The 26,027-nt window shown below is 40.8% G+C and overlaps 1 protein-coding gene and 1 long non-coding RNA gene across 2 annotated transcripts in view; one reads left to right on the plus strand and one right to left on the minus strand.

Annotated features, from left to right (window-relative positions):
- Nucleotides 1-22,834, plus strand: part of LOC309861925 (uncharacterized protein) — a gene marked incomplete at its 3' end in the record, with an annotated part of 43,991 nt that extends 21,157 nt beyond the window's left edge. Inside the window, exon 5 of the mRNA XM_082725215.1 lies at nucleotides 22,762-22,834. Coding sequence (XP_082581341.1) covers nucleotides 22,762-22,834 — 73 coding nt within the window. The remainder of the gene's footprint in view (nucleotides 1-22,761) is intronic.
- LOC309862300 overlaps nucleotides 1-26,027 on the minus strand; it is a 173,045-nt gene that overhangs the window by 126,742 nt on the left and 20,276 nt on the right. The window lies entirely within an intron of this gene.

The raw sequence follows: 26,027 nt of genomic DNA on the forward strand, positions 1-26,027 counted from the left end.
CTTGAGTAACTTATCAAAATTAAATACCCCAGCTACAGACGAAAGAAAGATGTTTTCCATTTAGGCTGAGGGGTGGGAAGACCAGTTATGGGAGGTTTCCAAGTAAAGCACAGCCAACAAGGGTATGGTTATTATGCAGATCTAAGTCCATGCTTTCTTCACTGATGAGAGTGTCTAGAGATTTGGTCATCCCCCTCTTCCAGGCATAGAGAGGGAGACACCCATACAAGTAGAGACTTCGCTCATAAAGGTAAATGTCTTACAAAAGGGTAACTAACCTCTATGTGGTTTTCACATTCTTCGGTGTCTGCAGCCTCTCAAAATTAATCAGCTCACAATAATCAATATGCCAAAGAGGCATTTTCTGAAGTGGTATATTTTGTTTCCCTTCATTCTCTTTTCACTCCTGCATTACCTCCCTTCTGTAAAAGTGGACTCTATATCAAAAATATATCCAGTATTCTAAAAAGGATTTGAGCAATCTCCTATATATTTAAATTAACCCTAACTGCCCCCTCAGCACACACACCGCATACAGGTACAAACAATTATTATATAGAATCAGGAATCTGTCAAAAAAGAAAGAAAGAAAGAAAGGCCAGGTCCTAGCAAAGAAGCTGTCCTTCTGCCCCTCCCCCACTGCTATAGGTTTGCAGAGAAGGGTTTGAAAACCCTAGTGCTAAAAAGCCTGAGAGTATTTAGGCTCCATGGGAATAAACAAAGAACAGCATTTGCTTACTAAGATCTGGACATGTAAGCCTCAGAAATTTTATCTTGGCCTGATTTAGTCAATTAATAAAACTATTTTAGTTCACTTTTTTCCTTTGTCTAGCTTTGACTATCCACAAGCTAAGCCCACCTAGGGTGATATTTCAAGAGAACCTAATCCCCCAATTTTCATCTCAGTGGGAAGCCTTCAGAATTTCATTATAGCAGTCCAGAATCAAACAGCACCTAAGAATTAGCTCTTTCAGTTTTCATAAAAAGAAATTCCTAAAACACAGGCAGGAACCAGACCTACTCAGCCTGGCATCTACTCCTCCTCAGGAAACTAGATGACCCACCCATAGCCCTCCAAGTGGCTCCCTGAGCAGGTAGAACACGTCATTTCTCTCAGGTCAGACCTGGCTCTCTCTGCCTCTACCTTTGTCAGGGAGGCCAGAGTCTGTCCTTGTGTTCTAAAAAGAAAAAGAAAAAGAAAAAATTATAAAATAATGCAACTAGAAAATTCCATAGATGAAAAGACAAACACAAGTCTAATTCTATATTCTTCTGCTTTTGAAGAGAGGGGGAAAAAGTCAAATGCAATGATGATGGCCAGAAAAACACAAGGTCCCACTGGACTCCTGGAGAGGAGCCATTTATTGAGCAGAGAAATGCATATGAAGATAAAACACGAGAGAAGCCAAAAGCTTCAATAGGAAAGGGATATGGAGGGTCCAGAGGGGAAGATCTTGGAGGGAGAGGAAGTTGAAGTCAGCAAGACAGGGAGGCCACAGGAAAGGAGATTTGGGGAAGAACATGCCTGGCACCAGGACAGAAAAAATAGACAAAGAACAAATAGGAAAAGTGGATTTTATGCAGTTTACACATCTATTTGTGATGTTAGTATATTTATAAGAGAAAGATTGAACCTGCTAGCTGCTGACAGGTGAAGAGAGGCTATGCTGGAGCATCTGGGTCCCACTGGGTTATAGATCACTTTTTTATTGAACGCTTTAAAAAGGTCAAAGTGGATCAATGTCTCTCTCTAAATTCCATGTCTTAGACTTCTGTAAGCACAAGAAGCCCATTTAAAGAACATTCTTTTCTATTTTGAGAGCAGATTTTATGCTTTAGGTGCAGTGGGAGTTGGGGCATAGGGGATACGGGAAGAAAGAGCTGTATTTCTCCTTCAAGTAGCTTTTCTATGATGATCTGAGTTCGGTTCGATGTGTACTTTCATAGTTTAACTATACACACATATAACTAATCTGTACAGCTAAATCCATATTTTGTGCCAAGCATTTTCAGACTGTTATGAAATGAGAACTTTATAGAAGAGAACTCAAGTTAGGAGGTTTAGAAACTTATCCAAAATTCATGACCAATATTTTAACACGTGCTTTTGACTCCCAGATTGGAGTTTTGGATTTGGATTTGGTTTGGATTTGACTCCTAGATTGGAGTTTTTTCCAGCACACCTATATGTTTCTCAAAGTGCAGACCATAGACAGCTACATCAGTCTCACCAGGGAGCCTATTAGAAATGCAGAACCTCAAGTCCTACCCCAGACCTCCAGAATGAGAACCTGCATTTGAACAAGATCCCCAGGTGAATCATATGCACACTTGAGTGTGAAAAGCTGGCATGTCACCTGTCATTTGCTCCAACTAGAGGGCATTCAGTGCTAGCCACAGCAATCTCTGGATAGAAAATAGCCAAGAAAAGTTCTGTATGAAATTTGGAAGCATTTATGTCTTAAGACACCATATGGGATTAAAAAGTAAGCTGCAAAGCAGTGTGTATAGAATATTCCATTTTAAAATAAATTTTGTATAAATAGGCATGGGTATCCACACAGAAAATAAAGATAGAAGGATTTAGATGAAAATGTTCTCTCTGGTGATGGGATTATGGGCAGTTTTGCCTTTTGCTTTCTGAGTTTTCTTGAAGAAACAGCTATTAATTTTTAGAAGTTAAGGGGTTTTTTTTGGTAATTTTCACTGGATCTGGCCAGCCAAGGGGTAAGAAAAGTAAAGCATAGGAAAACCATGAATTGGCATAGAAGAGAAGAGAAGGTCCCTACGTAAGTTTTCAGTGCTACCAACCAAGCACACCGGGCTCACAATCATCTCAGCCATCAGGTGCTCCACTCCCTACGGGGAAGGGGCTCCATTTTCCAGCCCCCAGGGGGCAGCCCTGGGTAGGTTTACAAGCACCAACTCTTCTGCTCAGTGGCATGAATAATCAAGCATCATGCTAACCGTAAGTCATCTACACAGAGGGTCTGGAAGGTTCTGGACACTTCAACAGCAACAACACTACCAACAACAAATACTATAAACGGGGAGAGGTAATATTTTATAAACAGAGATAAAATCCCCCAATAGACAGAAAGGAAACACAACACCAATCACCCACAATGTAGAGCCATAGAACCAAAAAATTTCTAGATTCATTGGTATCTTGTGTTAGTGGAAAGGAGGGAAGGTGGGAAGCATAAACATCAAAGACACCAGAAAAACAAAGTTCAGATCTTTAAGCAAAGGGCTCACTCTCCTTCTTACTAGCTGTTCATGTTTGGGCCAGTGGCTTAACTGCTCTGTTCCTCTGTTCCATCCCATTGTCAGCTTCCCAGTCCCTGACTTTGTGGACTTAATGAGTGCTTTAAAAGCCATGGAGTGTACAAAGGCATGAGTTTCCCCATTGGGCTAGTCTGGGGAAAAACCATTCTGTGGTTTTTCTGAGACCATTCTGCTCTCAGTTCCCTACTGCAACACTACTTTGCTTCTGACGCAAGACTTTTGGGTTTTTCACATATCAAGCCATTCTGCAATGATTTGATTGAGTTCTGATACTATCCACCTGGATGTAGCATCAGATCCCACTGGTTAAGGGTCCAGCCCAGCAAGGCAGTCCTGCCCACCCTCAAATGCCATCTGCAAGTTCTGGGCTATCACTTCTACTTTTGACTGATCTGCTATAGACTGGAGATTCCACTGATTAGCTAGAGAGGCTCACAAAACTCAGGAAAGCATTTACTTACTACATTACTGACTTAGTATAAAAGGATAAAACTCAGGAATTATAATTGTGTAAGTATAATAGAATATAATTCTATCAGCCAGATGGAAGAGCTGCATAGGGCCAAGTCTGTGGAAGAGGCATGGAGCTTCCACACCCACTCTGGACAGGCCACTCTTCAGCACTTCCATGGGTTCCTCTGCTTGGAAGCATATCAAATCTTCCTGTTCAGGAGTTTTTCTGGAACATTAATCTCCTTTAATCTCCCTCTAATTTACTTACTCTATCTCAGCCCATCCTGAAACTATATGGGGACCTCACCGGGAGTCACTTCATTGATATAAACTCAGGTGTGATTGAAAAGGCTTGTTATGAATCACAAAAGATAGTCCTATCACTTGGGAAGTGACAAGGGTTTATAGAGTTTTGTGCCAGGAAAGCAGGACAAAAAACCAAATGTATTTCTTGTTTTACCACAGCTGCTTACCCAACACTAGACCCCATAGATCCAATCTAGGTCCTTCTCTGTGCTAGACTGTGCCTTGGGATGCTTATGTCCATCTCCCTTTCTCTTGCTGTTCTCTTTTGCTGTTCTTTCTATCTTTGGTTGTTCACAAGCTGTTCAGTTGGCCCCCAGTTCTTCTTCAGGAGGAATTGTCCTATAAATAGGGGTAATTTGGTATGTTCTCAGGGTCTTCCTATATCACCATCTTGAACAAGAATCCCCGAGATGCTGATGTCTTTGGACTGTATTGTCCAGACTCCCTTGCCCATGGGCTTCTGTTGGGGTTGGCAGATGGGAGGCAACAACAAGAAAGTAGAGAGCAGGAGGAGCCAGAGGTAGAGGTGAGGGTATTTACTCCCTCATTCCTGCTTCCTTCTTAACGGATATCTATGTTACTGAAAATAAGCCTCAGAAATGTACATGCCACCATATTTATTGTGCAGCACTGAAGGCTGAAAGATGCTCTCAAGACTTTGCAGGTCCTGTGTGAATTATTAAGGATTAGACCTGCTTATTCACCTTATTGCCAAACACGGAACTTATGAACCTCAGACTTTTCCAACAAGGAGCAATTTTGGGGTATGTTTCAGCAACCTAGTACCTCTCAGATTGTGGGTGACAGTCCCCTGGTATTCAAGGAGCTGTGGAAGAAAACACCAAATGTGTGCGTTTGACTGTGGTCTTCTCTGCAGATGGAATGAATCATGCATCACATGCAAAAACTCCCTGTTATTTTCCAAGTATATGTAGATAGAATCATAACAAAATACAAAACCTTAAAAGGCATGACTGAATCCACAAGGACATGTATATCATTACAGACTTTCTCAATATAATTAAAAGTACAGGCACTGTCATGGAAGACCATTCTTTTAGTATCAAAATTTTGGAAAGAACTCATCTTGGCTCATTTTCAATGTACTCACTTTTTTTTTTTTTTTTTTTTGTTAAATGTGTGTCAAGCTAAGGGTTTCTTTTCTTCCTGTTTATTGCCTGAAATCACTCTTTTTATGTTTTGGTTTGTCATTTTGAGTAAATTTTTCCGTCTGATGCACTCAACAAAATGAATTGAACTTACATAAATTCAATATTGAAAAAACATTTGGATTCCTTCAAAAAGTGATAGAACACATGGACCTTATGTTCTGATGAGGAAAGCATTCATTACACAAATTATTATCCAAATATTTGTTTAAATTGCATTTGTGACAAATGCTATCGATGAAAGTCATAGGGTCAGAGAGGGCGTAATACCAATGGACATGGTCCACTTAATGTGTCTTCCCCCAAGAAGAGAGATTTTGTTGGGGCTTGTTACTATTCTTGAAGGCAACAACCTTGCCACTTTGCTCTTGAGTAAGTCAATGAACACCACTCAGGATTTTGCTACTAAGTCTATCTCATATCTGGCAGGGTGGAAATTTTGTAGACACTCCCCAATGTCTTGTATGTAGGAAGGAAAGAACTATGAAATGAACACTTTAAAATATTCAGTATAGGGGCACCTGGGTGGCTCAGTGGGTTAAAGCCTCTGCCTTCGGCTCAGGTCATGATCCCAGGGTCCTGGGGTGGAGCCCCACATCAGGCTCTCTGCTCAGCGGGGAGCTTGCTTCTTCCTCTCTCTCTGTCTGCCTCTCTGCCTACTTGTGATCTCTGTCTGTCAAATAAATAAATAAAATATTTTTAAAAATAAAATAAAATGTTCAGTATATTACTTAGCACTCTTGTTCTAAATGAGCATTCTCCTTCTTGTCCTGCATATATTTTTGAAGATGTTCATTTTAAGGCCCCTCATGCCAGATTGTAAAGGAGGACAGTTGAGTAGTTCTTATTGTGATTTGCAAACATTCTTCTTTACTATTGGAAAATCAACCTGGAGTGGATGGTGTGAATCTGTTTATCTTAAAAAATATTCTGTGTTATAATGAAGTTTATTAGTCTTTGCTTATTGGAGTAGTTTCTTCTGATTTTAAGTGTATATAATCATATTGATTCAGAATTCAGTTCTAGCGTGTGCTAGATATAATAGGTATTGTGATTTTATGAGGTCATCACAGATCAGGAGCAAGGGAGCTCTTACTCTATTAAATACAAATTTATCAAGGCTACGAGATTTAACTTCACCTACTTTGTACCAGATTTGGAACAATTCTTTTTTTTTTTTTTTTAAAGATTTTATTTATTTATTTGACAGAGATCACAAGTAGGCAGAGAGGCAGGCAGAGAGAAAGGAAGAAGCAGGCTCCCTGCTGAGCAGAGATTCCCATGTGGGGCTCTCTCTCTCTCTCTTTCCCTCTCTCTCTCTCTATATATATATGAATGATATATATTTTTTAAGATTTTATTTTTAAGATTTTATTTATTTATTTCCCAGATAGAAATCACAAGTCAGACCGTATCACAAGTAAGCAGAGAGAGTGGGAGGAAAGCAGGCTCCCTGCTGAGCAGAGAGCCCAATGCGGGGCTGGATCCGAGGTCCCTGGGATCATGACCTGAGCTAAAGGCAGAGGCTTTAACCCACTGAACCATCCAGGCGTCCCTGTAAAAGGATATTAACTCAGGAGCAGGCAGGTGGAAGAGAGTGGAAGGGATATTTGGGGAGAGAGCATGGAACTGCTGTGCTTCCTGGGGTGTGGTTTCCTTGGAGGTGCCCCTCTCGATGGACTCCATGGACTTCTATGTGTTCACCACGCCAGAAACTCTCCACACCCTGTCCTTTTGGGTTTTTGTGGAGGCTTCATTCCATACAAACGATTAATGAAATCATTGGCCATTGGCATTTGGGCTCCATCACCAGCCCCCCCACCCCTCCCCAGAGGTCATAGTAGGACTGAAAAGTTCCAACCGTAATGAGAAGCAGGGCTCCACCAGCAACCAGCCCCCATTCTTAGGCTCTTTCCAAGAGTTGCCTCATTAACATAACAAAAGATGCATTGATCCTCTCAACACTTAGGAAATTCCAAGGGTGTGGGGAGCTGTGAGCCAGGAACCGTGGAAGAAGACCAAATATCTATTTTTCTTACAAATTACAACATCCCAGCTGGGGAGCATTTTAGAGAGTTATTTGGTCGAAGGTATTAAGGACTAATCATTTTTATCTCACCCTTAACCCCGGGGAACACAGTGTCTTTGCTCTTTCAGTGTGCCCGTGGTCTTTCTGTTAACTTCTTCAATCACACCAGGCATAAATGCCCTAATGATCGGTGTGTTTCTCTGCCATGCAGTGAAGCCCCAGCTTCTTCACTTATGCACGTAGGAGAATACTAATACTCTGTTCGATTGCTGGGAGATTGAAGGGAGGCCGTGCTGGTAGCAGAGGGACCGCAGTGGCACGTGCATGGCAAAGATGAAATCGTATTGACCATCTTTCTCCGGATCGCTCTAACAACCGTTAGAGAAGAGCCCGGGTGCTCGAGACTGTGTTCTTAGTGCCTACTACGGTGCCTGGCATTTGAAAGGAGCCCGAAAGCTGTGAAATGAGTAAAAAAATTATCAAAAACCTAGAATGCCCAGGATCTAGAATTCAGAAACGATGAGAGGTTTCCTTTAAGGTTTTGTTCTGTGTTGTTGTTTTTTTTAAGATTTTATATATTTGACACACAGAGAGATCACACGTAGCCAGAGCGGCAGGCAGAGAGAGAGAGAGGAGGAAGCAGGCTCCCTGCCGAGCACAGAGCCCAATGCGGGGCTCAATCCCAGTACCCTGAGATCATGACCTGAGCCAAAGACAGAGGCTTAACCCACTGAGCCACACAGGTGCCCCTGTTTTGGTTTTTGTTTTTTACCACTCACATCAAAAATCCAGCTAGAGAGCATTACGTTCACTTTACAGGGACATGGAGGAAAGTGAAAAATTCTTGGTTTTATCCTAAACAACAGAAAGAATGTGTTTCTCATTAGGAGTAAAAAATACCTGACCACCAGCTTCCAAACACTGACTTCCTGGAAGAAAGTGGAAACATGCAAATCTAGATAGGAATCTGCAGCTTCTCCAGAAAGCCATGCTCAGGGCCATATCAAGGAACACCCCAGGAGGGAGTAGTTTGCATCACCAATGAAGCTAGTTTCCCTTTGCAAACCTCGTTTTATAGGCAGAATTCTTTTATCCATCTCCTTGGGGTTGGATTTCACTTTGTGGGCTGCTTGTAAATTTCTGGTTGGAGAGAGCAATGGGGAGATGGGGCAGAATGCAGGATGAATTCCTCCAAATGCCAGGCCTAGTGGTGCCAGGACAGCTGGGCCCGAAACCCTGCACCCGAGGAAAGGCATTGGTGTGGCCTGGAAGGAGGTGAGCTCAGCCTCATCTGGTTTCTCTTACTGCTTGCTGCAAAGGGCCTGAGTTATTGCATTCTTTCTCGATGTCTTACATAAAATCAGATTATTAAGTACAGAGACAGTGGACTGTTCTCTGTCCTCTTGGCTAGCATTTTACATCACCATAGCAACGTCAATAAACAGAGAAGTAAATTAACCTCCAACAAGTCTGGGGCTTTATACGGTCCAAATGGCTCTAACTTTCCCTGCTCAAACACACACACACACACACACACACACACACACACACACACACACACACACAGAGTTGTCATCTCTGTGTGCTATTTGACCCAATAATGGCAAAACCTAAAAGCACAGCTTGGTTCTCATCACCCTTTTCTTTTAAAACCCATCAGTTACTTCCCATTGCCTACAGAATGAAGTCTGATTTCCTTTCCTGGTGTTCAGAGTTCTTTTATTTTTCCTTGAAGATTTATTTATTTACTTATTCGACAGAAAGAGATCACAAGCAGGCAGAGAGGCAGGCAGAGAGAGAGGGGGAAGCAGTCTCCCTGCTGAGCAAAAGGCCCGATGCAGGCTTGATCCTAGGACTCCGGGATCATGACTTGAACTGAAGGCAGAGGCTTTAACCCACTGAGCCACCCAGGCACCCCTGGTGTTCAGAGTTCTTGATCTTTTTCAAAGCCACATCCTCACCATTATTTGTCAGTAGCCCCTTTGGCCATTCATGAGGAAAGAGGTCTCATTTCTTTGTCAGAACTTTTCTTGCCTCACCTTGGTGTTTCTACCTGTGTTCCCAGCTGTCATCAGAGCACAACCGAGGCAACCTTTAAGTCTACCCCCAACATGGAATCCCAGACTTCCCCTCCTCTCTCTCCTGCAACCAGCCAGGACTAAACTATCCCCAAGCCCATCCTAGATGACCCGACAAGGGTCCCTGAACTGGGCACAGTGATGCTACTCCTAGGCTGTGTGGTCCCTTTTCCACATGGCAGTCAGAATGATCTTTTAGAAATAGAAATCTTGGGGTGCCTGGGTGGCTCAGTGGGTTAAGCTGCTGCCTTCAGCTCAGGTCATGATCTCAGGGTCCTGGGATCGAGCCCTGCATCGGGCTCTCTGCTCAGCAGGGAGCCTGCTTCATCCTCTATCTCTGCCTGCCTCTTTGCCTGCTTGTGATCTCTGTCTGTCAAATAAATGAATAAAATCTTTCAAAAAAAAATCTAGAAATAGAAATCTCTCAGATGGTTAAGTGTCTGCCTTCAGCTCAGGTCATGATCCCAAGGTCCTGGGATTGAGTCCCACATCAGGTCCCCTGCTCAACGGGGAGTCTGCTTCTCCTTCTCTTCCTGCCTTTTTCCTTGCTTGTATTCTCTCTCTCTCTCAAATGAGTAAATAAAATCTTAAAGAAAGCAAGAAAGAAACAGAAACCAAATTAGTACATTCTCTGGCTTAAAATTCTCCTGTAATTTTTCTAGCATATAGATGTGGTCCAAAGGCCTCACGCTGCCTGCTGGGTTCTGCGTGACCTGGCCTGGGCCCATCGATCTGACTCCATTTCATCCCTTTCTATACCTTGGCTCTTACTCTCTTCAATCACTGATGTTTCTATTCCCAAACATGCTGAGCTCTTCCCTGTTTTGGGCTCTGCATTTTCTCTTATTCTGGAAGAATTACTTTTGATTGTTTTGGGGGTGACGCCTTCCCAACATCATTTAGGTCTCAGCTTAGATGTTCTTTCTGTAGAAAATTTCTTGACCACCCCTGTCTGCAGTTACCCCATCCTATCTCAGCACCCTATCCGATGGTCCTGTTTCGGTTTCTTGATTGCACTTAATGCTCTCTCGCAGTATCTTGCTTATTTAATTGATAAATTAATCAATAACTCAGTGCCCCTGTCTCTCTATTAGGGTGCAAGTCGGAGAGGGACTATTTCTGTTTGCTTGTTACAGAATCCCTAGCACCTAGGAAAATGGCTGCCACACAGAAGGCATATCAATCAATATATTTTGAATGAATAAATGAACATCATTTTTCAGGATCCATTTATATGCAACCTTTCTCATGAAGCCTTTATTACCTGTCACTAGAAATTTCCTCTCCCTCCCATACGCATCTCCTACACAGCTCTGATCATTTCCTTTCTTTTAGGTGAGGAATTTGCACAGCGGCTGTATCTGTTAAACCCTACCTTGTCAGACCTTTTCTTGCCTCACCTTGGTGTTTCTACCTGTGTTCCCAGCTGTCATCAGAGCACAACCGAGGCAACCTTTAAGTCTACCCTCAACATGGAATCCCAGACTTCCCCTCCTCTCTCTCCTGCAACCAGTCAGGACTAAACTATCCCCAAGCCCATCCTAGATGACCCAACTGTCGGGTTCACTTTCCTAACTTCCTGAGCATAGCCTTGTGTATCTTTTATGCTCGATAGAAGAATGTAGGTGTCTTGCCTCTTACCCTGCAGACATCAGCCTGGGCCTACAGCAGGCCCTCTGGTAGATGTTGAGGCAGACCTTGTTTATTTCTTGGTTACTAATTATAGCAGACAGTTCTGGTAGCTGACATCCCACTCCTGGCCCACATGCAACGTGTGAGCTATTGGGCACAGGTCTTTGCAAGCTAAGGCATGCTAGCCAGTGTCTCTGGGTGAGAACCACACAGAAGATCTTTTTCAAAGTCCAGCAGGCTATGCTACCCACACATCATTTAGAGCTGCCAGAGGACTATCTCCCGTCTACCTAGTGGTAACTCTCAGACAGTGGAGACAGAAAGTAAGAGTGTCTCATTTTCCTGTTGTTCAGAGGGGTCTTTTGGGGAGATATTCCAGGTGATTTTCAGATTCCTGATGAAACTGAATAATGGCAGTTATCTGTTAATAATGGCAGCAGCCTCTGAAGTAGAACTTTTTACTGAGGCACCTGGGTGGCTCAGTCTGTTATCCTTTTCTGTGTCATCTGCCCCTTTCCCTCATGCCTGCTTCCTGAAGTCACCTTCTAAATAAATTGTCAATAAGTTTTTGTCACAGGCTCTGCTTCAAAGAAACCCAAAATAAAACATTAACTCTTCCCTTAAGAACTTGCTTTGCTTTCAACAAATGATGTTAATCAAATACCCACACGCAAAAAAAGAAGTTGGATCCTTACTCTGTACCATATACAAAAATCAAATCAAAATGGATTAGAGACCTGATCATAAGAGCTACAACTATAAAACTCTTGAAAACACAGGCAAAAATCTTCGTGACGTTGTATCTGGCAACGATTTCTCAGAGGTGACCCCAAAACCATCGGAAATAAAAGAAAAAATAGATAAATTAGACTACATTATAATTTAAAACATTTTTATTATTATTTAAAAGATTTTATTCACTGGACACCTGGGTGGCTCAGTTGGTTAAGTGTCTGCTTTCAGCTCAGGTCATGATCCCAGGATCCTGGGATCAAGCCCTATATCGCATAGGGAACAGGGAGCCCACTCCTTCCTCTCCCTCTGTCCATCCCCCTGCTCATGTGCACTCACTAAATATAAAAGATGTTATTTATTTATTTATTTATTTGAGAGAGAGAAAGAACATGAGCAGGAGGAGGGGTAGAGGCAAAGGGAGAAGAGCCTCCCTGCTGAACAGAGAATCCCATGGGGGCCTCAATCCCAAGATTCTGAGATCATGACCTGAGCCATAGTCAGATGCTTAACAGACTGAGCCACCCAGGTGCCCCGAAAATGCTTGATTATTTTAATTCTGGCGTAGTTAACACACTGTGTTATATTAGTTTCAGATGTACAATATAGTGATTCAACAATTCCATACGTTACTCAGTGCTCATCATGATGCGTGGACTCTTAATCCCCTTCACCTCTTTCACCCATCCACCAGACCCCCCCCCACCCCCCGTCAGGTAACCGACTGTTTGTTCTCTATAGTTAAGAGTCTGTTTCTTGGTTTGTCTCTTGTTTTCTTGTTCATTTGTTTTGTTTCTTAAATTCCATATATGAGTGAAATAATGTAAGATTTGCCTTTCTCTGACTGCCTTATTTCACTGAACATTATACTCTCTAGTTCTATCCATGTTGTTGGAAATGGTAAGATCTCATTCATTTTTATGGCTAAAAAATATTCCGTTTTATATATATTATATATGTATATAATATATATACCATATCTTCTTTAACTATTCATCTATTGATGGACAGTTGGGCTGCTTCTGTAATTTGGCTATTGTAAATAATGCTGCAATAAATATAGGGGTACATAGGTCTTTTTTTAAAAAGATTTTATTTATTTATTTATTTGTCAGAGAGAGAGAGAGCGCGCACGCACAAGCAAGCAGAGGCAGAGAGAGAAACAGGCTCCCTGCTGAGCAGAAAGCCTGATGCAGAATTTGATCCCAGAACTCTGAGATCATGACCTGAGCCAAAGGCAGAGGCTTAACTGACTGAGCCACCCAAGAGTCCTGAGGGGGACATATGTCTTTTTGAATTAGTGTTTTCATATTCTTTGGGTAAATACCATTAGCAGAATTACTGGATCAAATGGCAATTCTATGTTTAATTTCAAAATTTAAAACATCTATTCATTAAGGATTCTATCAGCAGAGTAAAAAGGCAATGTATGGAGTGGGAGCAAATATTTGCAAATCACATATCCAATAAGGTGTTAATACCTAGAATATATAAAAAATTCCTACAACTCAACAACAACAAAAAACAAACAATACAATTCAAATACAGGTAAAAGAAACAAATAAATGAATGAATACCAAATATGGGTAAAGGGACTTTCTTTTTTTTAAGATTTTATTTATTTATTTGACAGAGAGAGATCACAAGTAGGCAGAGAGGCAGGCTGTGGGGGAAGGGGGGAGCAGGCTTTCTGCTGAGCAGAGAGCCCGATGCGGGGCTCCATCCCAGGACCCTGAGATCCAGACCTGAGCTGAAGGCAGAGGCTTAACCCACTGAACCACCCAGGTGCCCCGTAAAGGGACTTTAATAAACATTTCTCCAGAGAAAATATGCAGATGGCTAATAAGCCCTTGAAAACATCACTAATCATTAGGGAAATGCAAATCAAAACCATAATGAGATAGTATTCCACAACTGTTAAGATGGCTATTATGAAAAACAAACAAACAAACAAACAAAAAAACCAACCCAAAATATAACAACTGTTTGCAAAGATGTAGAAAAACTGGTAGGAATGTAAGATGGTACAACCTCTGTGAGAAACAGTATGGCAGTTCCTCAAAACAATTAAGATAGAATTAGCATATATTCCAACAATTCCATTTCTGGCTAACTGCACCAAAGAATTGAAAGCAGGATTACTTAACTGAATGAGCCACTGAGATGCCCCGAGACCTTAATAAAAACATAGATGGAGGGGCGCCTGGGTGGCTCAGTGGGTTAAGCCTCTGCCTTCAAGTCAGGTCATGATCCCAGGGTCCTAGAATTGAGCCCTGCATAAGACTCCCTGCTCAGTGGGGAGCTTTCTTCTCCCTTTCCCTCCGCCCCTCCCCTGCTCATGCTTTCTCTCTTACTTTCTATCAAATAAATAAAGTCTTTAAAAAAAATAAAAATAAGTTTAAAAAAAGAAAGCAGGCCTCAAAGAGATATGTGAACACCTCTATTCATAGCAGCACTATTCACAGTAACCAAAAGATGGAAGCAACTCAAATATCTATTGACAGATGAATGGATAAACAAAATGTGGTCTAGATCTACAATGGAGTATAATCCAACCTTAAAAATGGACAAATTCTGATACATGCCCTAACATGAATGAACCTTGAAGACAGTATGCTAAGTGAAATAAGCCAGTCACAAAGAGAACAAATACTGTGTGAATCCACTTATATGATCTATGTAGAAGAGGCAGATTCTTAGAGAAAAAGTAGAATGGTGGTCACCTGGACTGGGCGGGGGAAGGGAATAGGGAATTATTGTTTTTTGTTTTTTGTTTTTTAAAGATTTTATTTATGTATTTGACAGACGGAGATCATAAGTAGGCAGAGAAACAGGAGGAAGCTGGCTCCCTGCGGAGCAGAGAGCGGGATGTGGGGCTCGATCCCAGGACCCTGAGATCGTGACCTGAGCCAAAGGCAGAGGCCTAACCCACTGAGCCACCCAGGCGCCCCTCCATCTATGTTTTTAAAAAGGTCTTGGGGCACCTCAGTGGCTCATTCAGTTAAGTGTCTGACTCTTGATCCCAGCTCAGGTATTGCTCTCAGGGTCATGAGTTTGGTTCATGCTGGGCTCCAATGGAGCCTACTTTAAAAAAAAATTATTAATAATAATAATAATAATAATAATAAAATAGTAATAATATAAAGGCCTAATGAGCATCTATGAATACATACATTTGGTAAAAAGCTGCCTATTGTTAAATTCCAAGATTGAACTGTTGTGGGAAGTCCAGGAAACCTGGCAGACCGATGGGGTCACAGTGAGCTCACTAAAAGCTACCCATAATCCCTTCTCTTTTTGCTGCCAAGAGGAATAGAAACTATCAGTCCCAGGATTAAACATTTACGTTTCAGAAAGGAAAAAGAAAAAAGAGAGCAGAACTTCCCAGCAGACAGAGCTACTGGACTCAGCAACACAGCAGTGTTCCAGATTGCTTTTGGTACCCCACCCCCACCCCCACAAAACAGAATCCTAGGATTCATTGCAAAGCTCAAGATTAGAAAAGGTTATCTGGGTTCTAGAGGAGCCTTGTTTTGTGTCAAAGAGAAATGAAACCAGAAACCAGAGAGCCGTAAAACAGATTTTCATCATAATACCCTATTGGAGTAGGAGAGGAGTTCAGCATGGAGTGAACTCAACTTTGATTGGTACAGGAGTGACTGGGTGTTTTAAAAGGAGAATAAGGGAGTAGGGAGAGGGCTGAGCAGGGGCTCAGTAGAGTTGGTCCATGTGGAATCCATCTGGTTCTTTAACTACCCTTTGGGAAGTTATGCCCCTTCCCTCCCACAGAGGCTGGGAGACCAGGCCCTGTCTTCAGGTGCTGGCAGGAACCACTAAATTCTTTTGGCAACCTTAAGTTTTCTCAGACAGCCACTTTAAAGAGGTAGGGGTCATCCCAAGGATACAGCCTTGAGCTACCAGAAACTATGTTAGTGTTTTGTTCAAGTATTTCTAGATTAAAATTGAAGTCTAGTTCTGATGAAGACTCAGAGTTGCCTGGCAAGGGTTTAGTCAGGGAGAAGGTATCATCTGTTACTTACCAGCTATAAGGTCCTGGGTGACTCACTCATTATCTCCGACCCCCAGTTTTTAAGATCAAAATCAAATTCTTCCAAGCCCAGGGCCTTTACCAATACCTCACTTCTACCAAAGACACCTACTGAAAGCCAGGGGACTTGGGTTTGACTCATTTCAGCATTTAGTAGGTGTGCGACCTTGAACAAGTCATGTTGTAGCAGAGCCTCTTAAAATGACAACACATGATCTTTATCAAGTTTGGAATCTATGACTCCTGCTTCATTACATTTCCTTGAATATTTCAAAGGTAGATTTATTTTTACTATGGACTTTCATTATTTTGATTGGTAAAATGAAAATTTAAAGAAAAAAACCCCAAGTGTCCTTCAGTAGAAGACTAGTTAAGTAAACGGCACATTCATACAATACAAAGGAAAAAAAAAATCAACCATTTGAATTCAATTTGGTTAACATATACTGCATTATTAGTTGCTGGGGTAGAATTTAGTGATTCATCAGTTGCACATGACACCCAGTGTTTATTATATTGAGTGCTCTACTTAATGCCCATCACCCAGTTACCCAATTCCCCCACCTCCCCTCCAGCAACCCTCAGTTTGTTTCTTAGAGTTAAGAGTCTCTTATGGTTCGCCTCCCTTTGTATTTTCATCTTATTTTATTTTCCTTCCCTTCCCCGTGTTCATCTGTTTTGTTTTTTAAATTCCCATATGAGTGAAATCATATGATATTTGTCTTTCTCTGACTGACTTATTTCACATAGCATAATACCCTCTACATACATCCATGTCTTTGCAAATGGCAAGATTTCATTATTTTTGATGGCTGAGTAGTATTCCTCTGTGTGTGTGTGTGTGTGTGTGTGTGTGTGTGTACCAATCTTCTTTATCCATTCGTCTGTTGGTGGACATCTGGGCTCTTTCGATACGTTGGCTATTGTGGACAGTACTGCTATAAACATTGAGGTGCATCTGCCCCTTCAAATAACTATGTTTTTATCCTTTGGATAAATACCTAATAGTTTAATTGCTGGATCATAGGGTAGCTTTATTTTTAACTTTCTGAAGAAACTCCATACTGTTTTCTAGAGTGGCTGCTCCAGTTTGCATTCCCACCAACAGTGTAAGAGGGTTCCCCTTATATCCACAGAGATATCTGCATTCTCACAGACATCTGTTTATTTCTGAGTTGTTGGTTTTAGCCATTCTGACCAGTCTAGGATGGTATCTCATTGTGGTTTTGATTTGTATTTTCCTGATGCCAAGTTGAGCATTTTCTCATGTGTCTGTTGGCCATTAGCATGTCTTCTTTGGAGAAATGTCTGTTCATGCTTTCTATTCACTTCTTGACTGGATTTTTTTTTGTGTGTGTGGGGGGTGTTGAGTTTGATAAATTGTTTATAGATTTTGGATACTAGCCCTTTATCTGATAAAACATTTGTAAATACCTTCTCCTATTCCTTTTTGTTTTGTTGACTGTCTCTTTGCTGTGCAAAAGCTTTTCATCTTCGTGAAGTCCCAATGGTTCATTTTTGCTTTTGTTTCCCTTTTCTTTGGAGACGTGTCTATGAAGAAGTTTCTTTGGTTGAGGTCGATGAGGTTGCTGCCTGTGTTCTCTAGGATTTTGATGGATTCCTATCTCACATTTAAGTCTCTCATGCATTTTGAGTTTATTTCTGTGTATTATGTAAGAAAGTGGTCCAGTTTCATTCTTCTGTATGTGGCTGTCCAATTTTCCCAGCACCATTTGTTGAAGAGACTGTCTTTTTTCCATTGGATATTCTTTTCTGCTTTGTCAAAGATTAGTTGACCATAAACTCAAGAGCACATTTCTGGGTTCTTTTTTCTGTTTCACTGATCTATATCTCTGTTTTTGTGCCTGTACCGTACTGTCTTGATGATCACAGCTTTGTTATACAGCTTGAAGTCCGGAGTTGTGATGCCACCTTTGACTTCCTTTTCAACATTACTTTAGCTATTCAGGGTCTTTTCTGATTCCATACAAATTTTAGGATTGTTTGTTCCAGCTCTGTGAAAAATACTGATGGTATTTTAAGAGGGATTGCACTGAATGTATAAATTCCTAAGAAAAAATTGTTTAATAGATCTTTATAATAGACTTAGAATAAAGCCCAAGAACCATGAAGTGGGGGAAAAAATCAAGTCATAGGACAGGATTCTTATTAGACCTCAATTTAATTTCTGATAGATCAAGCATATAAATATGTCATATATGTATGTGAGCATGTACATGTTTGTATGTTCAGGGATAAAAGCTTGGTACAATACACAACCAGCACTAACATTCCTGGAGCTTATGTGTGTTATATGTGTGTATGGGCATGTTGAGGAGCAAGGGTTCTGGTCAACAAGATGATAAATTCTCAGTGAGGATATCACTTTTCCCCTTGTAGATCAGGTAGTTTGTGCCAGCCTATTGTGCTAAGCATTTTACATTTAGTAATTCATATAATCATCCAAATAATCTGAGAGGTTATTTATTATTGTTATTAGTAGTAGTAGTTATTAGTATTTCTGTTTTACAGATGAGAAAAGTAAGGCGCAGAAAAGTAAGCAACTTGCTCAGTATCACACCACCACAGAGTGCCAGAACCAAGATTCTCTGCAACCAATCTTTAGCTCTTCAGATAATTGCTTTTGAAATAAAAATTTAAAAATAAATACTTCTTAGCAGAGTAAGCTCTAATGCCAAGGTAGTTTTTCTTTCTTCTCCACAAAGGTAGCACACAGAGATTTTCCCATTTTTATTCAATATGGGGAAATATTTCCCACTTAGGAGTGTATATGGGTAAAGAAATACCTGTCTCTATTATATCAGTATCATCGGTAATATTTGTTCTTATCAACATGTTGTTTAAAATCTTCAAACTTCAAACCTTACTTCTCTCATCCCTTTGTGGGGTCTCTGGCTGGCTCAGTGGGTAAAACATGCAATTCTTGAACTTTAGTTGTGAGTTTACCTAAAAAAATGATCAAATTATCCCTTTGTTTTCCCTACCATTATAAATAGTCAAAAATTTAATGAGGGGGAAAAATCTCAGTATCCAAAAGTCAAAAACCTATCCCTCCCCATGTGCGTCTGCTTCCTGTCCCTGCCTCATAATCTGAGGAAGAATGAACAACTATAGATAAATCTCTGTAAAGATCTGTCGACAAACCAAAGAACTCACTGCCTGAGAGTAGAAATGGGAGTGAGAAAGACTGAAAGGTTTTCAACCACTTAAAGACAAAAAGAGTAATTTAATTGGAACACAATTTGCCAGTTTTCCAGCATGTTCCAAATAAAAATAGTTTTGAAAGATGAAGGGAAAACGTCAGTTTTGGACCAGGGCAACCAACTTCTCTGGCAAAGAGCATGGAGGTGGGTTTAAGCAATTGAGGGGAAATTGGGATGGGGTGGATCACGCGTAACATGCCACTGCCCCCACACACAGACACACAGACACGGTGCTTAGCAATTACATGAAATGAACAAGGAAGTCTACATTCTTGCCCAGAATTCCTTATTTGGTGACTATGGCCTCTTTGAAATTCCCATTTCCCTCATTTGTGAAATCACATCCTTCCTGATTTCTCTCTTACAGGAAGCAATCATCAAGTACCCATTCTTGTTGAGTACTTTGAACATAGAGGATTTATAAATAAAAGACATGATCATGGCAAAGAAGTACCCTGGGTGATGCCAGTAGACTGTTTCTCTTTTCCTTATTTTCCTGTCCCTGATCCTTGGCCTCTTGCTTGTCTTCCTTTCCTGGTCTCATTGTATCTGAAGCCACTCAAAACCCGTATCATAGGTGCATTCCCTGTTTTGTGTCTAATTAGACACATGTACAAACATGCCAGAATGACAGAAACTGTTTTTGTTGCAATCATTTTGGTGTAAGAAGCATCAGAGAGACGGCACAATTCATAACAGGAGACAACAAAGTTCCATACTGGTCAGGCACAGAGACTATACCGGCCTGTCACCAGACCCATCCACTTTTCTTCTGGGGCCCACAGCCACAACATGGGTCCCAGACTGCCTAGTGGTCAGAGGTGCTTCATACACAGCTCCTAGCTCTGGTCCTCCACTCTCGTTCTCCTTCCCAACTTGGTGTGGAAAAAAAGGACAGAAATCTGAGAAGCTATGTGTTGAAGGAAGCGGAGCCATGGAATGGAAGGAACCAAGGCACCTGCATCACCCCATGGGTGAGAGAAGCTCACCAACCCAGAACACTTCGTATGGGTTTTATGTGGGCAAGAAAGAAACTTCGCTTGTATGGGAGCCATGATGCATTTTGACGTGGGTTTGTCACAGCAGCTCTTTCCCCTAACAGGCACAAGTTTTCTTCCACCCAAAGAGAGACCGGGATGAAGAGGTCATGGCTAAGAATTTGATCGGGTTGATAGAAAAGGCTGTAGTGCAAAACATTGCGGTCAACCATTTTAGTTGAGAAAACGGAGACCCCACGAGAGTTAATGAAAGGCCAAACAATCAGGTCAGAAGAACTCAAGAGTTCTGCATAACAGAGCGAGATAGTTTTCTAGAGCAATCCAAGAGGCTCTACAATGTACATTTTTGGGCTGAATTTATACCTAGGAGAGACGAAAGGAAAATAACAAAGAGAAAATGAAATGGAATAAGAAAATGGCATCAGTGAGAAGAGCTATAGAGAAGCTGGCTGGTGGCAAATTGTTCAGTAGGCTGCCAGGCAGGAGGATTTTAAGAACATGAAAACCGTACATGAGGTTTTATATAATTTGCTTTGTTACGATGTGATGTAATTGTTTTCAGCTGATATCATGCATTCCCTTAAATTGGGATATTCTAAGGAAATTGAGGAAATAAATGTTGCAAGTCACACCCAGCCTTTGGGAGAATAGGACAAATAAATAAGAGTGACAGTAATTTCTTATCCAAAGTCAGCAATATGGGGGAAAATGAAAGGATAACATTGGAAGCCTCCCAGACTCTAGGGATAATGGTAGGATGCTGGATTTTCTGCTATGTGTTAATGCATGGTAACATGAACTGTTTTTACACACTGGCTCTGAGGTTGGACTGCTTATGAATTAAACCAATTGTCACCAGTTACTAACCGTGTGACTTCGGGCAAATCAGTATATTTCTCTGGGCCTCAATTCCTAATCTTTTAGAAAGAGGATAATTCTAGAACCTATCTCTGAGGGGTGTTATGAGGGATGAATTAATTAAATGATGTTAAGATAAATCAATAGAGTATCTGGAATCTCGTAAGCCTTCAGCAAAATTTATCTATTATTATTATTACTATTACTACTACTCTATGTGGAAGATAATGTACTAAAGTCAGGAACTGGTGAAGACTAAAGCTTGTAGAGTATGTCATTTTATGGGATGATTTATGATGAAGTGACATTTATATACAACTATTATAAATGAAAGTAAAATTAGCTGACAGAGCAAAAATGCCTAAAGAAACATTATTAAAATGAGGCTATTTCCTGCCAACATGGCTAAAATTAAAAAGATTGATCATTCTTGAATTCAAATAGAATTCTTATGTATTGCCAGGAGGACTGAAAATGGGAGCAGCCCCTTTGGAAACTGTTTAGCATTATCTACTCCTAGATATTTAGCATTATTTCACTCCTACATGTGTGCTCAGTAGAAATACATACATTTTCTCACTAAAAATCTTCAGAACGGTGTTTATCCCAGCATTTTTCTTGATACCTTCAAATGGCTGTAACTCCAGTGCCCATCAACAGTAGAACAGATAAGTAAATTCATGCCATGGGGGCGCCTGGGTGGCTCAGTGGGTTAAGCCTCTGCCTTCAGCTCAGGTCATGATCTCAGGGTCCTGGGATTGAGCCCCACATTGGGTTCTCTGCTCAGTGGGGAGCCTTCTTCCTCCTCTCTCTCTGCCTGCCTCTCTGCCTACTTGTGATCTCTGTCTGTCAAATAAATAAACAAAATCTTTTTAAAAAATAGATAAATAAATAAATTCATGCCATGGAATACCACATAGCAATAATAATAAAAAATGAACTCCAAATATATGTAAAAACATGGGCAAGTCTTACCAAAATAGGACTGAGAGAAATAAAGCCAGACACAAAGGATTAGATACCAGTGGATTCATTTATATACAATGAATATATAGAATTAAGGCTATATAAGGACTATACAGAGTTGAATACTGTACAGTGAGGTGAAGGTATAGTGTTATGTGTCAGGGTAGTAATGATCTTGGAGAGGCAGGAATAGTGAATGGGAGGGGACATGAGCAGAATTTGTAGCCATATTCTAGTTCTTTCCCTAGGAAGTGATTGCACAGGTATGCTTACTTAATTCTGTGAATTGTACACTTAGGATTTGTGTCCTGTTATACTTCAGGAAGAAGTTTTTGGGTTTTTTCAAGATTTTTATTAATTTAGTTGACAGAGAGAGAGAGAGAGAGAGAGAGAGAGAGAGAGAACACAAGCTGGGGGAGCAGCAGGCAAAGAGAGAAGCAGCCTCCCTGATAAGCAGGGAGCCTGATTGGGGGCTGAATCCAAGGACCCTAGAATCATGAGCCAAGCCGAAGATGGACACTGAGCCACCCAGGCACCCTCAGGAAGAAGTTTTAAGAGGATCCTTGATAAAGTTTGGATTTGGTGTTAGTCCCAACTTGGTGCAAGATGGTACTTGTTCTCTCCTCCCAGAATCACAAACTTTCAGTCTCCATTCTTGCTCACAGATGGAAGTGAACCGAGAAATGCAAGTACTGCAGACCTCCCCATTGAGAAGCAGGGCTCCTAGAGTCGCAGGGCCCTTAGTTATTATGTTCAAGAAACCTGCAAAATTATCCCAGGATATAACAAAGTTGCCTCCTCAGAAGTCTGTGGGATGGTTTTCTGCTTGAGATAACAAACACAACATGTTGTTTGCAAGAGAAAATAGTAACTATTTGCAGCTTGTAATAGTGATAGGATGTAGAACTTCTTTCTGCCTTTGTACTTCTGCTGGACATGGCACCACTGATGCCATCTGCTGAGAATGTTTTACATTCCAGGTGCCTGCAGCAGAACGACCTCCTCACTACAGTCACCCCAAAACCAGATGGGAAGTTGCCAGAAGGGACATGATCAAGAAAGGAAACATTATGGCTGACCTAATCCCTAGCCAATCAGCATGATCTGAGACCTGGAGACCTTACCCTGAGTTTTCACCCTTAAAAAACCCCTGCCTGTAAGCCTTCAGGGAGTTTGGGCTTCTGAGTGTGAGCTCCCTGTTCTTCTGGGGAAATGCCACACCAATAAACAGCCTCTCTTTCTTCACTGTAAAAGCTTGATATTAGTTTTTATTGGCACACTGCACATTGTGTAGATGAACTCTTATTTAGTTCGGTTTCAAAACCATAGAAAAGACTCCATCCTTACCACAAAATCACCTAAAATCAAGGAAGTAAGGAAATAAACAACCAAACCACACATTCCAGTCAGTTCCCCACAAGCTAATAATTCCATTCAAAATTGCTCCCAAGTTCAGAAAAATGAAGAAAGATGTTCTATTTCCACAGACCTATTTGTCTTGCCATTTCCATTGCTCTGCACAGCAGAGATTTTCTTTCTTTTTTAAGAAATTTTTAAAAAAATTTTAAAAAAATTGACTATTTTAGATTCAATGTTGAAATGCATTTTACTAAGGTTCTTGCAAAAAACAAACAAAAAAGTCATCTGTGGGTCCTTTGGGAGAACAGATTCAAGTTTACTTACCCAATCATTCCTACATCTGGTGAGGCCATTTTGCTCCCCAAAATATTTCATATAAATTTAATACTCACAAATCCCTACCACTGAAAGCCTTATCTTCAACACTACTTACACTTGCAGTGACTTATTGTATGTTGGGTTCTTTCATTTGTGTCTTACCCGTGCAAATGTCAGCTTTATGAGGCCTGTGATTAAATCTTTGCTGATTCCTTTGTTAGATATTTGGTACCTGGAAGATAAATGAATAAACAAATTATGACATATTTTTATGATCTACTCAAGTCAATATGTTGGCACCATTTTTAGAGAAGCAGCAATCAGTAAAATCTTGTGCAGATTGTTAATACATCAAATATATAAAGGGAACTGTGGTGCAGGAGTGTCTTCAGGTGTCTCTATGCAGTCCATGTGACCACCTAGATAAACAATTATATAATTCTGTGTACTAGGTAGAACTAGCCATCTATTTAGCTAGAAGGAAGGTCTCCAGATCCTTTGGCAGATGTGCAAATAAGCATGTCAGAGTGGAAAGCACCACTCTGATGGAAGAGTGGAAACCACCATCATCACCCTTGGACTTCTTCCAACTCTCTTATTTTGTGTGCACCTTCCTTCATCCTTCAGCATTTTGCTTACCTTGAAGCTGTAAGTAGAATAGTAAAAAAATAGACCCTATTTATTGAACAATTGCTCTTTCCTTGTGCTGTTGTAAGCACTTTATGTACATTTTTGTATGTGATCCTACTTACTACCATTTTGTAGCTGAAGGAAGTAGAGGGTAGAACAGATTAAAAACTGGGCACAAATCAAACATCTGCTAAATTGGGATTTGAATACAGATCATTGGTTCACTCACTGATCAACAAATCTGTTCATTTCCCCCCCTTTTTTTTTTTTGAGTGCCCACCTTGTTAGATCTAACTCCTGTTTATACCTAAACAACTTTACTATACCACCAAAACTTAAGTGCCTTGTGTCAGTCTGTCTTGGCAAGATACTTCATTGTACCTCCATATCCATTCATTCTTTCTTCTGTTCATCACTAGGGCAAAGTCTTTTGGCTTATTATTTTATTTTATTATTTTTTAAAATTTTATTTATTTATTTGACCGAGATCACAAGTAGGCAGAGAGGCAGGCAGAGAGAGAGAGGAGGAAGCAGGCTCCCTGCTGAGCAGAGAGTCCAATGTGGGTCTCAGTCCCAGGACCCGGAGATCATGACCCGAGCCAAAGGCAGAGGCTTTAACTCACTGAGCCACTCAGGCACCCCTTGGCTTCTTATTTTTAAAAATTATTGCTAATACTTCTGAGAGACCTTCAGTATTAGTCCTAGAAAGTTATGTTTGCCTTGTATGCCACATACTTTGGTTCTGTTGTCAAGAAGTTCTCTAAAGGAACTAGCTTCATTCTCCCAGGATAGAGCAAGCATGATGGTCACCCTGACCATGGCCTTGACCATGAAACCTGATAAAGCAAAGATTGGGCCCTGGATAGAACCGTATAAGAGTAGTGAAACACCCTGGGCTCCCAGGTATCCATCTGTGGTTCACTCTTTGGGAACCAAAGGGAGATTCAGGGAGAAGCAAAAGACCTGTTTTCCAACCATCTTATTATCTACATTCCATGTGTGCTTATCATCAGTTTATAGTGCAGATATTTCTTTTCTGATCTCAGGTTGTACTCACATTTCCATTCAGGATGCCATTTCATCTGTAAATATACAAGGCATTTTCCCAGAATTAGGTTTTTCCAGATGGGAAAAAAAGAAAATTTAAAATGTAGAGGTTATGTTATCCAGCTCTGCAAGAAACAATTTAGAACCCTCCTCCAAACCATGGTTTCTTTCTTTGTTAGGTCATATGTTCAGTTAATTAGGAAGTATGATGTTTCTGTTATTTTCTTTGTTGACTTGGAGAATTCACATACATACCCAGAGTTGAGTCAAGTTTAAGTTTGGGACATGCACTATATTGCAAGGTATAATTAGCCTGTAGAAGTATTTCATGGCTACTGAACACCATGTCAGAATAAAGATGTAAATGGGGGGATCGGCTTCTTCAGGAAATACAGCTCTAATCTCAAGGGAACGAGGTGACTTCTGAGAGCTGAGAACATGTAGGAGACCCAGATTAGCTCCCAGTAAACTTCTAAATCCACACAAGGACATCACTGGTGGTCTGTGACTCTGTTCCTCCTTGTGGTTCATATAAAATGTGCAATATGAAATGCACACATTTTCATGTTTTTTTGTATGTGACCTTTTATTTGCAAGAAGATACTCAACAGTTCTTCAACATTGTGAAATATTTACTGAGAATCACCACATGTGATAATGTACCATGTAGAACATTAATATAAAAGACAGTCAGGGTGATTTCACTGGAAAGGTAGTTAATTCTATCTATACTCTCTTGTGTAAACTTACTCCTTCATCACTGATGAATTCAACAAACATGTACTGGGTTGCTACACATGTATCTGGCACTTTTTAAGTCACTGGGGTTATATTAATTAAAAAAAAATCAGGCAAGATCATTAGGTCCTGAGGGAGACAGATATAAAATTAG

Source organism: Mustela nivalis (assembly GCF_964662115.1).
Source record: "Mustela nivalis genome assembly, chromosome: 3".
NCBI classification, from domain to species: Eukaryota; Metazoa; Chordata; class Mammalia; order Carnivora; family Mustelidae; genus Mustela; species Mustela nivalis.